Raw genomic sequence first — 16364 nt, 5'->3', positions numbered from 1 at the left:
AATCTTACCTGGATTCCGAATTCAGGTGTGCCGGTCAACCTGACTGGAACTTTAGCTGAGCGGCGGATTACAGGCTCCTAAACCATAAAAATCACAACGCTATAAGTGACACGCCAACTCACTTCCCGGGGACTTAAACTAGGAACTAAAAGTTTCCCTATCGATAAAAAGCATGGCAATACCCCCTAAAACATAAAAACGAGGAAAACACGGGTTCTGAAAATTCCCCAACCGGTAGACCGGTTCTGCAACCGGAATTCCGGTTCTGGGAATTACTGGACCCTCATCCGGAATTCCGGTTGCACAACCGGAATTCCAGTTCCTCGTAGGAATTTTTCAAAAATTCCTAACTCAATCAAATCAAACCCAATTCATATCAAACCTTCCAGACCTGCTCTAAATACCCCAAAGAACATTTTCAAAGCACTAAAATAACCCAGAAATCACAGATACGAAATTTGCCATTAAAGCTCAAGCTTTGAGTTCTAAACTCAAACTTGAGCAAATCCCTCTAACATGCATTCAAACCAGCTTAATTCTACTTAATCAAGCTTAACTAAGCCTCTGAAAACAATTAAAAACAATAACAACAACACAGCAACAGATTCACAACATTTTCTTCCAAAAATCACATCTTTGAGCTAGAACTTCCAAACTTGAAACAAAGTAATTTTCATGCATATACAAGCTCTAAACTACTTAAAATAGCAAGATTAAACCACAGAAATTAACCTCAAATCACAGCAGCAAGAACACATTAACAATTATGCATGCATCAACTATACTCATCATTTTTCCAAGAAACAAAGAAATAAAGCTATAGAGACATACCACAACAAAGGATTACTTGAACTTAGGTTGAAACTAGCTGAAAATCAAAGCAAAAATCCAGCTTCAAGCACACCCAAACCCAGCCGAAAAGAGAGAGAGCTTGAGAGAGTTTTCTTTTTCAAATTTTTCTATTTTTTTGCTAAGTGTTGAAAATGAGAAGAAAATGAATAAAAGCCACTTATACCATTTTATTTCAGCCACTAATTAAACAAATAAACATTTATTTTTCAATAATAAATTCACAAAAGACAAAACACTAATGGGGCAAAAAGACCAATTTGCCCCTCCACACTAAAACCACATAAATCATACAAAAGGGGTATTTTTGGGAAATTCTAACTTCCCGGCCATGCCCGACATTCCCAATGTCTAAAAACTCATCCCAAACTACTAGCATACTAAGTTGTGATTTCTACTGAGCCAAACGCCGAGTTCCAAAATACCGGGCACCGGAAATGCAAAATATAAAAACTACTGAATGACATAAAAATGCATTTCTGAATTCCATAAATAACAGTATAATAAATTATTTAAATAGCTATAAATAATTTTCATAATTAATCATAATCAACTGCTAATTTCCAAATTAAACTAAGTGGGCTTTACATGTTGTGTTGATCCTTTTCCCATCCAGCTTTCCTTCTTAATGTTTTTGGTCTTCCTGATTTAACTCTTTCATGCGGAGGCAAGACTATAATATTCTTCACTTCTTCCGGTACCTCCCACTCACTTTGGTGTCCTATTGGGTAAACTGTCCCTGAATAAGTTTCCAGCCAATTTTTTTTTGTGTAGGAATCTGAACAGTAGGTGTACGGGTCCATGTTCATCTCCCTCATCACGGCCACAGCGTGCCCGCATGACATTTCATCTATTTGGAACCTGTTGCACGTGCATGTTCTTTTTTCTAGGTCTACTTCCCACGATTCTTTCATTCTTGTTACCTCGAACAAGTAATCTGTTGTTGCTTTAACCTGTTTCAAATTTTATTACGAAAAACAAACATATTTGATATTGTAACAACAACACTACAAAACTATAAAAACAACACTACAACAACATATGCACTTACTGTTTTTTTAGTTTTTTTTTTTAAAAAAAAAAGAAGCATAATGAATATGTTACCTCCAGATTCAATGAGTATGTGTAATTTTTCAGCAGTATGTCTTCTCCAGCTGGTGATAGCTTAGTAAAGGTGTTGTGTGCTTTTGTCCTATTAGTATGCGTCCATTGTTGCACCAATGCTCTCAAGCATTCTAGCAGAGTTGTAATTAGTAGCTCCCTTGCTGCTAGATTTGCGGCGTTCAGTGATTTTGATATGTTTGAGGTCATTGTAGAATACCTCTTGTTTTGGCTATGAATTCTTGACCACTTTTCATAAACCGACTTTTTTTTAGGTAAGGTCTTATGCATTTGTCTAATCCATCCAATTCAGCCATGTGGAACTCGAATTGCTTTTCTGTGTAGGCTTTGACTGCTCCAAAGAATGGCAGATTGTATTTGGCAGCATGTTGTTTGAACCTTGTTTTAAGGTTGCTCAAAATGTGGTAACCGCAGTAACTGTGTGTAATTTCTTGATAGATTTCTCTTGCTGCTTTGATGAGGCTTTCATTCTTGTCTGAAATTAGGCATTGGTGTTCCCGGACCCCATACGCTTCTTTAAATTTTTTGAAGAACCATTTCCAAGATTGGTCATTCTCAGAATCTGCAACACAAAACGCTAGTGGAAAAATATGACCTACTGCATCTTGTGTGCATGCGCACAACAAAGTTCCCCCATAAGCTGCTTTGAGGAATGTTTCGTCGACAACAACTATCGGTCTGCATGCTCCCCACCCTTTTATGGATGCATCCAATGCCATGAAAACAAAGAGCAAGTTGTTGTCTTCTGTTGTTTTCAGATCCACAACTGATCCTGGGTTTGTTTTTTCCACCATGTGTAAGAAACTCGGTATTAGGCTGTACGAGTCACTAGCGTTTCCTCTTAAGTCATTTACTGCATGTTCCTTACTTCTCCAAGCTTTCATGTAGTTCACTTTGATGCCATATCTGTATTTCAACTCTCCTTTTATGTCCATCGGTGTTGCCTTTGTCTTTATGTTCAGGAACTTCGGTTTTATGCATTCCCCGATCAGTTTCGATGTTGCTTGCCTTTGGTCTTCATGCCTAATATTTATGGGGCATGTGTGGATCTTTGAGAACCTCCTGATTATGAATGTGTTTGTTGGGCCATTTCTCGATGCTCGTAGAGACCAAATGCAGCTTTCGTAAACACATTTCAGACTGTACTCTTGAGAGCAGGACTTCCACACTTTGTACTGAAAGTTGTTTTTGATTGCGTAGTAGCTGAGGACATTATTTAGAGTTTCCTTGTCTTTGTATGCCTGTCCTTTTTCCACTTCGGGGTGATGCTTGTCTGTTATTAACTTCGCATTGTTGATGTCGATTTCTACCATTTCTTCAGCAACCAGATTTGCATAGTCAATTATGTCGAATTTGTCGTTCTCATCTTCTATTGTTTCTGACTGTTCCCCTTCTTCTATTTGCTGTCCCGTTGTGTTTGATTCCGTTGTTGTTATGTTGTTTTCAATCGTTGTTGTGTTTGTTTTCGATCATTGCCACATTATCTTCATACGGTGTTGTTGTGGATATCAAATTTGGTGTTGCAGCAGGTGTTGTGTTGTTGTTTTGCTGGTTGACACATAGTGGATATGTGGTGAAATTTGTTTCTTTGATTTTCACTTCCAAGTAAAAGTAGAGGCTTTGATTGTTGAATATTTTTATCGGTGGTATTCCTTCTTTAGCTTGGTACTGTATTTGTAGTGTTGTTCTGGTGTTTTCGCACCCCAATGAAGTAAGCAGTATTTGCAGCAGCTCTTCATAGTTGCATCTTGTTGGTATGAATTCTCCACTTGCCACATAGTTCACATAATTGTGATCTTCATTCCATTGTCCATTGCTCTTTATGCGTACTGGTAGACGTTCTATTACCTGTCATTGTTCCATATATTACATTTAAGTGTCTTATTTCATGTTAAAACAATAGTACAACAACAGTAAAACAATAGCAAAACAACCAAACAAAATCACTAAAAAAATATTACAACAACAGTAAAACAACAGCCAAACAACCAAATAAAATTACATATTATATTTTTTATTAGTTTTTCTTATTCTATTTGTCTGATACATATATTTAGGAATGTTTTTGTATTAATAACCGCAAAACAACATTAAAACAACCCTAATTTTTTGTATGAATAATTGTAGTAATTTGTCAACTATTTTTACCAATCATTTTGTGTTACAAACGACAAATTAACAATAGAACAACCCTCATTTATCATTTCGCATCATAAATTAAAGAACATCACATTACTGTTTTTGTTTTTTTTTCTCGAACTTCAGATCTAAATCTGGGGTTGTTTTTTTTTTTTTTAGTTTCTTAAGAATTAAATTAATTTTGGGTTTTGTTGTGTTTACCTCTGTTTTTTTGGGGACAATCTTCTGTAATTCTTGTTCTTCGATTATGCTTCCATTTACCAAAAACTCTTCGCCGGATTTAATGGTTTTTTCATGGTTATCTCCGACTCCGGCGACTCCACAAACACGAAGCAGCCCGTTTTTTTTGTGTTTTTTACTGTTCACAGTATAAATGTTAAGTTTTTAGGCTTGGGCAGTATAAAAGTAAAGAAAACGGGCTTGGGCAGTGAAAAAGTTATTTTTGCCGTGTCCCAGTATTTTTGTAAAGTTTTTGTCAAAAAACAGTATATATGTAAATGTCCCTATATAAATTTTGTTGTACAGTATATTTTTATTTTGTTGTATAGTATATTATTATTCTTAGATAACATTTATTTTTTATTTTCCTATATATAATAGTGGTATATAATTTTGTTAGCAAAATACAAATATTTTAATGTATGTATATAATTTTTTTGGTATGCTACATATATTTAATTATTATTTTTTACATATTTTAATTATATGATATGTATTTATTTTAAATAATATTTTATTACTTTCTATTTTATTATATACAATGGTGGTGTATAATTTTATTGTCATGGAATATATATTTAATTGTGGTATATAATTTGGTTAGTATAGTATACATCGTTGACCTCAAAAAGTGATCATTCAACAGCGGGGTCGTATGGATCTGATGCTTGCCACGTGTTACACATATAAGAATGAAAAGCAACAAATGCAGAGATTTTTTACAGAGGTTCAGGCCCCTTGTGATAGCGGGTAATGACCTACTCCCCTTTTAGTTGTATTGATATCAAGAGATAAAACTATTCAGATCGCTATAGGTGGGATCTGATATAGCTCTTTATAAGGATACACAACATAATCAAGCAGGTTGATCTCTAATGAGAGAGATGAACAGCCTTAGAGGCGTGTGAAAGATGAAGTGAGAAGAGAGAAAGAGAGCCCTATTGAGCGTGTACGAGAGAGAGAGAGAGAGAGAGAGAGAGAGAGAGAGAGAGAGAGAGAGAGAGAGAGAGAGAGAGAGAGAGAGAGAGAGAGAGAGAGAGAATAGGGTTTCAGACTTAGAGCAATTTGAAGGCTAAGTGACTTAGATTTCTAGGCTAGTTTTAAAGCCTTTATATAGGAGGTCTAAAGCCTACATTACAGTTTAAATCCCTAGATATTTGCATAGGTTTTTAGATAATTACAAAAGACTAAAGTGCCCTTGAGTCTAGATATTATTCATCCATTCTGTTGGACTTTTAGGGCCCAATTCATAGCCCATGCCTTGTGTCCAGGTTTTGGGCTGTACATAGAGTCTTGCTAGGTTAATCCTAGTCGCCCATAGACCTACAGGGGATGTCTGGCCGCTCAAGGCCTGCAAGATCTGATAAGACAAGGCCTGCAGGATCTGGTAAGACACTATAGCTCCACCAAGAGGAGGACCAGCCTTTGAGTGTGGAGGCCAGTCTTTGAGTGTGTAGGCCAGCCTTTTGCAAGTTGAGGACAGCTTTGTATACCGTTTTCTTGTAGAGTTCAGGTTCTCTTGGACGGCCAGCTTGTGCATAGATTCTGGCCGGCCTATAAGATCACTCTAGCCAGCCTATAGGCTTCTCTTGGCCGGCCAGGGATGTTACGTGGACATGCCAGGTCAGGTGGACAAAATTTGGGATAAAATTTGCCCCCATGTCCCTGTTTGAATATCTGATTGGATAGGAACTTTCTAGCCATTGTCTTGTCTGTCGAGCAGCCTTGTCTAACCAAGTGTTGGTTTTTTGCCAAGTATGTTGTAACACCCTAACTAGCATAGGCGGGTTGACGTGATTTTAAACGTACTCTGCAGCTCGTTGCTAATCAACGAGGTTAATAAAAATCGTGATTAATTAAAATTTTGCTATTTAATTAAAACTTATAATAATTCATACAAAATATTTCGGGATCCCGTTTACAAAATACTTTACAAAAGATTACTATTCAATACAAAATATTTGTCGCCTAGCGACTAACTACAAAAGCCCTGATGTCCCGAGGATCGTACGCTCCAGGCCTAACCGCCCCGACATGTACAATCTTCATCTGCTCGTCCTCACGGTTCCTCGACCTTAGCCTTGCCCTTACCTACAATATACATAGCACTGTGAGTCGACAGACTCAGTAAGAAAAGCATAATATAAATAAACATACTAAATCCAGGGTTATAATCAAGCGCCCATACACCTGACCATAACCCTAACTGTGTTGGAAATTATTTTACCAGGATCTTAGATCTACTCACAAGTATGTTGATTAACACCCTAAATATGAACTTCTAAAACGATTATGAAATAAACACATATAAAGTATGAGAAACCTTACATTGGGTGCAGCGGAATATTATGACTCCTTCCGTTTAGATCTCTAACCCTTGTATCCTTTCTGTCGCAGAGTATTATCAAGATCTGAACCTGGATCTCTTTCTCTCCTTCCTTTAGTGCTGAAACTCCTTCTTGTTGAATGTCTTTCTTCACGATCTTCCTCACTATGCTTGAGGTATCACTTGCTGTGTGTGGGCACTACTCTATCACGAAGAGGTTCGAAATTATGAAGGAAGAAGAAGAGTATGAAGTGGCGGCTAGGGTTTAGAAAGAGAAGGCTCAGGTTTTTCTCTGAAGGAAATCAGAAGTCAAAGTGTAAATTTCCTGAAGCCTTCACTATCTATTTATAGCATTCCACTAGGGTTAGGTTTGAATTATTTGGCATTCAAATAATGAAAATATCAGATGTTAAAGCCTATAAAAGTGGTCGGCCATGGCTATGTGGATTTGGGCCTCACTTTTTGCAATTTTGCAGTTTTATCATTTCTGCATCTCATTTTCTCAAAAATGCCAATTTTTAAATTCAACCATTTAAATGTCAATTCTAACTATTTAATAACTATAAATAATTATTAAATAATATTGTCATTTATCATATTTATTAATTGAACCATACAAAGTATCATAATTAACAAATCTACCCTAAAAACTCTTTCTTTACAATTTCGCCCTTACTTAGTGAAAAATTCACAAATAGACATAGTCTAATTTGAGAAGTATAATTGATTAATCAAAACCAATTAAATGAGTCTTACAGGTAATATTATCTCAACTAGTGGGGGGACCATGGGTCTATATAACCGAGCTTCCAATAAGCAGATCAAGAATTTATAACCTAAATTCACTGACTTATTAATTCTTCGTTGAATCCACGCATAAAACTTAGAATTGCACTCTCAGTATATAGAATGCTCTATATGTTCCACCATATAGACACATCATTAGTTATCCATTGTTATAATCCTAATTTGATCTATGATCCTCTATATGAATGATCTACACTGTAAAGGGATTAGATTACCGTTACACCCTACAATGTATTTTATCCTTAAAACACTTAACCCCGTATAAATGATATTTCAGCTTATGTGAAATGAGTACTCCACCATTTATTTTCGTTTGGTCAAGCTCAAAGGAGATCATCCTTTACTTACTATTCGCCAGATAAAAGCTATAGATTCCATGTTTATGTTAGCGCTCCCACTCAATTGCACTACCGTGTTCCCAAAATGTACGTATCACCCTGACCCAAAAGTAGGCTTAACTAACAAATCAAAGAACACGAATAACACTCTTGAGATTGAGCCTAATCATAACAGGATTAAGATCATTTGATCTAGGATCAACTAGACGATATTGACTTGAATAGATATTACGGTAAGTTTAATAAATCTAAGTCAAAGTTCAATATCGGTCCATTCCGATGCATACTCCATGCATCCAACTTGAGCTTTACTTTAACCAATGCTTTGGAAAGAACATAGCATTTCTCCAAATGCAAGTAAACTCTGTTGTAGATTATCATATTAGTAAAACCCTGTGTCTGATAAATCTAGGAATCTTTATTCACATAGTCATGTTTACTTTCCAATGTGTTGACAACACAATAAACAGGATCAAGTATGTGAAAAGGGTTTCAGATGAATTTATAAATCAAATAGACAAGCAATTGATAACATGAACCAAAACATACACAAATGAATGAAAATACTTCTGTTTCTTTATTAATGTTGAATAAAATGGATTACATTGAAATGGAGTTTTATTTAGGGCATAAAACCCAACAAACTCCCACTTGCACTAATATAAAACTAATCAGTACATATCAATTAATCTTAAATTCTGACGGTGCTTTTCAAATGCAGTCACGGCCAAGACTTTGGTGAATGGATCAGCTAAGTTGTCTTCTGTGTCCACTTTCTCAACTAGTACATCCCCTCTTGCCACATATTCTCTGATGATGTGATACTTTCTTTCTGTGTGTTTGCTTCTCTTGTGGCTTCAAGGTTCCTTACTGTTGGCTATTACTCCATTATTATCACAAAGTAGGACCAGAGGCTTTTCTATTCCAGGCACGACACCGATACTGGTGAAGAACTTTCTTAGCCAGACAAGCTCTTTAGCAGCTTCTGCTGCAGCTATGTATTCTGCTTCCATCGTCGAGTCCGATATTGCGGTTTGTTTAGCACTTCTCCAAACCACTGCTCCACCCCCAAGAGTAAACACCATCCCAGATGTAGATTTCCTGTCTTCAAGACATGCTTGGAAATCTGAATCAGTATAGCCTATGGGATTTAAAGCACCACCCTTGTAGACTAATACTAGATCTCTTGTACTCTTTAAGTATTTTAGAATATACTTGACTGCATTCCAATGTTGTTGTCCTGGATTTGACTGATACATGCTCACGATTCCAACTGCATAGCAGATGTCAGGTCTAGTGCATAACATTGCATACATTAGACTTCCAACTGCAGAAGCATAAGGAATTTTTGCCATGTCCTCTATCTCTTGAGGATCAGTAGGAGACTGTGTTGGAATTAATTTTACCATGATCTTAGATCTACTCACAAGTATGTTGATTTAACAACCTAAATATGAACTTCTAAAACGATGGACAAAACACATAAAAGTTAAGAATAACTTACAGTGATGGCAGCAGAATTAAGTGTTGTTGGAAATTATTTTACCAGGATCTTTGATCTACTCACAAGTATGTTTATTAACACCCTAAATATGAACTTTCTAAAACGATGAAATAAACATGTATAAAGTTTAAGAAACCTTACATTGGGTGCAGCGAAATTAAATGGCTCCTTCCGTTCAGATCTCTAACCCTTGTATCCTTTCTGTAGCAGAGTATTATCAAGATCTGAACCTGGATCTCTTTCTCTGAATCCTTGATGCTGAAACTCCTTTGCTGATGATCTTTCTTCACGATCTTCCTCACTATGATTGAGGTATTGCTTGCTGTGTGTGGGCACTACTCTAATCACTAAGGTAATTTCGAAATTTGAGAGGGAAGAAAGAGAGAGGGAGTGGTCAGCCAGATAGGGAGAGAGAAGGCTCAGGTCTTTCTCTGAAGGAAAAATAGAAAATTTAAGTGTAATTTTCCTGAAGCCTTCACTATCTATTTATAGCATTCCACTAGGGTTAGGTTTGAATTATTTGGCATTAAAATAATGAAAATATCAGTTTAAATTCCCTACAAAAGTGGCTGGCCATGCCATGTGGATTTGGGCCTCACTTTTTGCAATTTTGCAGTTTTATCTTTTCTGCATCTGATTTTCTCAAAAACGCCAATTTTCTAATTCAACCATTTAAATGCCAATTCTAACTATTTAATAACTATAAATAATTATTAAATAATATTGTCATTTATCATATTTATTAATTGAACCATACAAAGTATCATAATTAACAAATATGCCCCTAAAACTCTTTCTTTACAATTTCGCCCTTACTTAGTGAAAATTTCACAAATAGACATAGTCTAAATTGAGAATTATAATTGATTAATCAAAACCAATTATATGAGTCTTACAAGCAATATTATCTCAACTAGTGCGGGGACCATGGGTCTATATAACCGAGCTTCCAATAAGTAGATCAAGAATTTAGCACTAAAATTCACTAACTTATTAATTCTTCGTTGAATCCACGCATAGAACTCAGAATTGCACTCTCAGTATATAGAATGCTCTATATGTTCCACCATATAGACGCATCATTAGTTATCCATTGTTATAATCCTAATGTGATCAATGATCCTCTATATGAATGATCTACACTGTAAAGGGATTAGATTACCGTTACACCCTACAATGTATTTTATCCTTAAAACACTTGACCCCGTATAAATGATATTTCAGCTTATGTGAAATGAGTACTCCACCATTTATGTTCGTTTGGTCAAGCTCAAAGGAGATCATCCTTTGCTTACTATTCGCCAGATAGAAGCTATAGATTCCATGTTTATGCTAGCGCTCCCACTCAATTGCACTACCGTGTTCCCAAAATGTACGTATCACCCTGACCTAAAAGTAGGCTTAACTAACAAATCAAAGAACACGAATAGCCTCTCGAGATTGAGCCTAATCATAACAGGATTAAGATCATTTGATCTAGGATCAACTAGGCGATATTGACTTGAATAGATATTACGGTAAGTTTAATAAATCTAAGTCAAAGTTCAATATCGGTCCCTTCCGATGCATACTCCATGCATCCAACCTGAGCTTTACTTTAACCAATGCTCTGGAAAGAACATAGAACTTCTCCAAATGCAAGTAAACTCTGTTGTAGATTATCATATCAGTAAAACCCTATGTCTGATAAATCTAGGAAACTTTATTCACATAGTCATGTTTACTTTCCAATGTGTTGACGGCACAATAAACAGGATCAAGTATGTGAAAAGGGTTTCAGATGAATTTATACATTATGTACATATAATCATGAAATAAATCATGTGAACCATGCAACATTAAATGTTATTTCTGATCTATATTAATAAGTAAATCTGATTATATTGAAATGAGTTTTATTTAGGGCATAAAACCCAACAAGTGTCTCCTTCCACTCAGATCTCTAACCCTTGGTTCCAGTCTGTAGCAGAGTACAATCAAGATCTTAGCCCGAAAGTCCTTCAGTTGGATGTGATCCTTCACAGTCTTCCAAACTATGATTGAGGTACTGTATGCTGTGTGTGGGCACTTCTCTCTCACAGGGATTTCGAAATTTTCTCTCTTCTTTCCTCTCTTATTTCCGTGGGTAATCAAGCTTCCAAGAGAAGAGAGCAAGGGCTGCTATATATAGGGAAAAGGGAGAACTCAACTTTCCAAATAAGCAGTTTCCTCTTTTACTGTGTAATTGATTAACTGCCTTATTTAGTGTGATCCACCACTTTCCTATTTTTTGCTAGGCTTTTATTAGCAATTACATGGCAATTAAAATTGAAAATAATAATTGGGAAACATGCAAAGGGTGGCCGGCCATGGTGTGATATGGGCCTTACATGGATTTTGCAGTTTCCTAAATTTTATTTCTATTTCTCCAAAATGGCCATTTTTCTAATTCTAATCATTTGAATGCCAAAACTAATTATTTAATAACTAAAATAGATTATTAAATAATATTGTCATTTAAAATAATTATTAATTAGACATACAAAGTCTCTTAATTAATAATTAAACCTAGAAACCCTTTTATTTACAATTTCATCCTTAAACTGTGAGAATTCACAAATTAGACATAGTCTAACTTTTAGAATTATAATTGATTAATCATAAATCAATTATCGATTCTTACAAACAGTATAGTCTCAACTAGAATGGGGACCATGGATCTATATGCTGAGCTTCCAATAAGTTGAACCGATTTACTAAGTAAATCCCTAACTTATTAATTCCTTCTTGAATCCACTCTTAGAACTTGGAATTGCACTCTCAGACTTATATAGAGCATATTATATGTTTCACGATATCAATATGCTATCTCATTTAGCCATTGTTATAATCTTAATGTGATTAAAAGATCCTCTATATAGATGCTTTACATCGAGATGGGACCAATTTACCGTTTAGACCCCTCAATGTATTTTTCCCCTTAAAACACTTAGTTACCTGTAAATGATGTTTTAGTGAACTAATATGTAGTCACTGAAACAAGTGCTCATCCATTTACTTCTATTTAACTAAGCTCGAAGGGAATCATCACTTTACTTCTATACACCAGTAGAAGCTATAGATTCCATATTTATGTTCAGCACTCCCACTCAGTTATGCTATCATGTTCCCAAAATATACGTATCACCGTGACCCAAAAGTAGGCTTAACTAATAAATCAAAGAACATGAATAGCACTCCTGAGTTTGAGCCTAAGCATATCAGGATTTAGATCCTCTTAATCTAAGATCAACTTCTGATATTGACTTGGAAAGATACAACGGTAAGTTTACAATATCTTTGACCAAGTTCAATATCGGTCCAGTCCAATGTATACTCCATACATTCGAAACTAGTATACTTTACCAATGTTCTGGAAAGAACATAACACTTACTCCAAGTGTAAGTATACTTTATCCCTGATTATCACATCAGTGTAAATCCAAAACACTGATGAATAGGGACCAAATCTTTTGAATCATATAATCACAATCACTTTCCACTGTATTGACAATACTGTAATTGTGAATAACTATATGTTCTGGATTTAAATGATTTTGTGCATATATCAAATATATATATACTAAAGCATTAACATGTAACATACATGTAAACATAAATCACTTCAAAATTCTAAATTGATAACTAATCAGATTGTAATGGGTTTTATTTAGGGCACAAAATGCAACAAACTCCCACTTGCACTAACATAAAACAAGTTGTGCATTACAATCAATCTTTTGCCTCAATCCTCTGATCAAGTGTAGTATGTTTGAATCCACCCATATTTTTGGAACCAGGTTCATAAAAGTTATGAAACCTCCTTAACTATGTGCTTTACTCATCAAAGGATACTAAAATCCTTACTGCTCATTAAGTACATCCGAACAAACAGAAGACATATCTCTCAAATTTTAAAATTTGGAATTGAGATAATGCAGTGTAGAATTTTCTTCAGTAAAATAACTTTCTGGTAATTTCGAATTTACAAAGTTATATCTTCTCTGATGGAGCTTGATTTATTATAGATGTGTTTATACAATGATTCCTCCACCCCCAGAGTAACCACCATCTCAAATTTCTTAATGAGTCGGTGTGAATATTAGGACCACTAATACATAGTTCCTTAATATCTAACATATAGGTCACTTTCATAAATCTTTCTTGATTGTCCCCTAATGTTCCCCATTTGATTACATCTCAGATGGCTCCCACTCAATAGTAGATGTCTGGTTAAATAGTACTCTTAACCTCTTACTATTGTTTTGAGGGATATCTCGTTGTGACTTATTATCTTAGTCTGAAACTGTAAGTTTCTCTAAGACTAGGTCAACAACATAGCAGTCTAATATTTGAAGTGTAAAATACTTGCTAGAGATTAAGCAATCAAATCAACATACCATAAAATGTTATGAGGATCATAAATCTTGACTCAAGTCATTCGAATAGACTATGCAAGAATTCTTCTATCTTATTCTCATGATAAGTTATTTCTATCCATGTGAATCGTTAGATTTGTTTTATCAGAGGTATTCTTAAGTTCCTATCACAAATATCAACCAAACGAAGATGGGTAAAGAATTTTAATATTCTCCCACTCAACTAAGGTAATGTGATACATTATCAAAGAACTTTTAATGCTATCGTTAACTATTACAACAGTAAATCTAAACTGGAACATATAATCAAGATCAAGGATTTATACTGATAATAGCTTATTTATTATATTATTTCCATGTTTAAATTTAGGTGTCACAAAGAGTACTGTGGAATAAAGTCCACCCCTAAGTTTATAGAGATTATGATCCACCCCTAAAAGTTGTGAAGATCATGATTCCCTAAGTGTGATAGAGAGTCTGTGGAGTTGAATATAATCCAGAGTTCATTAGATATAAAAGATTGTTGAACTGCATATTATTCTTAACTTTTCTCCACCCCTATCAGATCAAAAGATCTTTTTAGTAAACAAATTCTCAATAATTGTTTTAGAATTAACAATTATTCATAAACATAGAAATAATTTCTAGTGTTTATGTAGTAATAACTCTGTAAGGAGTTCAAATACCTATAGAATTTGTATCAATAATAAAAACACATACACATACAAACATAATAAATATAACAATTGGTAATTGATTTATAAGATAAAGTACTGAAGCTCAACTCATAAATTGCAATTAAAAAAATAAATTTTATTATAAACCCAAAAAAAAATTGTTTGCAATATTATGAGAACCACACAGGGAATAAAAATCCCAAACTTGAAATCCAAATTGTTTGAAAAATTAAACAATTAATTCAAAAAAAATGAGCTTCTTCTTTATCATAGACGACCTCGATCCACCATCCAGCTTTCAGTTCTAACTCGCTAAGACAGCATCCGAGTTTAAGAAGCTTGAGCTATAAGAAGAATAATAAACAAGGTTAGTAGTCCAGAATTAATAATCCAAATGGATAATAATTCACTAAAACACATCAGTTTATAAAGAAATACCTTGTTTCTTTGCAAAAAGTTTAGGACATTGGGATTTCCAATGGCCTTTCTCATTGCAGTAGAAACATTTTCCTTTTGGTGTATCACCAGAAGCTCCAGCCTTTTTGGTCTTAGCTGCTTTCGCAGCTTGAGCTCGCTTCTTGGTATTTTTCCACTTCTTCTTATTATTGGATTTGGAAGTAGAAGCATCGTGTGCCTCAGGATTACTCGTCATATTACCATTTCTAGAATTCTGAGGTTTATTCCCTCTTTTCTTGGGACCTCCAATCAAATTTTCATATGTCTGAAGGTCGTTGACTAAAGTATGAAAGTCTTGTTCCTTCTTATTCATGACATAATTTTATGTATAGGGCAGAAAATCTGGAGTCAGACTATTCAAGATGAGACTCACTTGAGTAGTCTGATCCATTTCAACACCATGATTCTGGGCTTCCTAGAAATAACTAGTCATCTGGAGTAGGTGATCACGCACATTCTGATGGGGTTCCATCCGCGCGTTGATGAATTTCTTAGTCGCGTCAAAGCGAGACTTGATAGATGCCATACCGAATAGCTCAGTTAACTGCGTCATGATTTCTGCAGCCGTGACAGTGTTTGCAAACCTTGTTTGCAAGGTGTCAACCATGCTGGAAAGCATGAAGTATCGAGCTTTGTTGTTAGCATTCTGCCAACGCTCGAACTTCTCTTTAACAGCTTTTGTAACACCCTAACTACCATAGGCGTATTACGTGATTTTCAAACGTATTGTGCAGCTCGTTGCTAATCAACGAGGTTTATGGAAAAAAAACGTTTTAATTAAAATTTTGCTTTTTAATTAAACTTATAAAACAATATTACAAAAGACTCGGGATCCCGATTATAAAATTATTTACAAAAAGTTTAACTGTTTAACTGTTACATAAAATAAAGGTCGTCTAACGACCAGTTACAAAAAAATCAGCCTTGCTGTCCCGAGGATCGTACGCTCCAGGCCTAACCGCCCCGACATGTACAATCTTCACAAGCTCGCTCACGGCCCATCAGCTTTAGCCTTGCCTTTACCTACACATAAACGTAAACTGTGAGTCGACAGACTCAGTAAGAAAAGCATAATAATACTCATACATAATTCTAACTGCCGTGTCCAACACGATACTGAGTCCCGCTACTGCCGTGTCCAACACGGTACTGAGCCACTACTGCCATGTCCAACATGTTACTGAGTTTTGAACGTTCACAGGGACGGTACTATTGACAAGTATCCTCCTGATCGGTCAAACCGGTCATACTCCGACTGCTGGTCATACTCCAGCCTGTACCGACGGGATAGGTCAATAGCACGGAACCACCAACCAAATGTCAGCCTGATCGGTCGAACCGGTCATACTCCGGCTGCTGGTCATACTCCAGCCTGTACCGACGTGACAGGGTTGGATGGTTCGAAGCCTATATACATAACTAATGTAATCTAACAGGCTTCCTACATGCACGCTAAACATGTAATCTACATATGCATACTGTTATACTAATCTTACCTGGATTCCGAATTCAGGTGTGCCGGTCAACCTG

At 35.5% G+C, this 16364-nt stretch overlaps 1 protein-coding gene across 1 annotated transcript; it reads right to left on the bottom strand.

The window, feature by feature from the left end:
• Positions 1 to 1433: 1433 nt before the first annotated feature.
• On the bottom strand, positions 1434 to 2160 carry LOC133033415 (uncharacterized). Its single transcript, XM_061108129.1, has 2 exons — positions 1954 to 2160; positions 1434 to 1802 (listed from the first exon to the last, which is right to left on the bottom strand). The coding sequence occupies exons 1-2, from the start codon at positions 2158 to 2160 to the stop codon at positions 1434 to 1436; spliced, it is 576 nt and encodes a 191-aa protein (XP_060964112.1).
• Between the last annotated feature and the right edge of the window lie 14204 nt (positions 2161 to 16364).

The sequence above is a fragment of the Cannabis sativa genome, unplaced genomic scaffold, assembly GCF_029168945.1.
Source record: "Cannabis sativa cultivar Pink pepper isolate KNU-18-1 unplaced genomic scaffold, ASM2916894v1 Contig7, whole genome shotgun sequence".
NCBI lineage: Eukaryota > Viridiplantae > Streptophyta > Magnoliopsida > Rosales > Cannabaceae > Cannabis > Cannabis sativa.
Note: the sequence above shows the minus strand (reverse complement) of the source record. Positions and strands in the feature narration are given on the sequence as shown.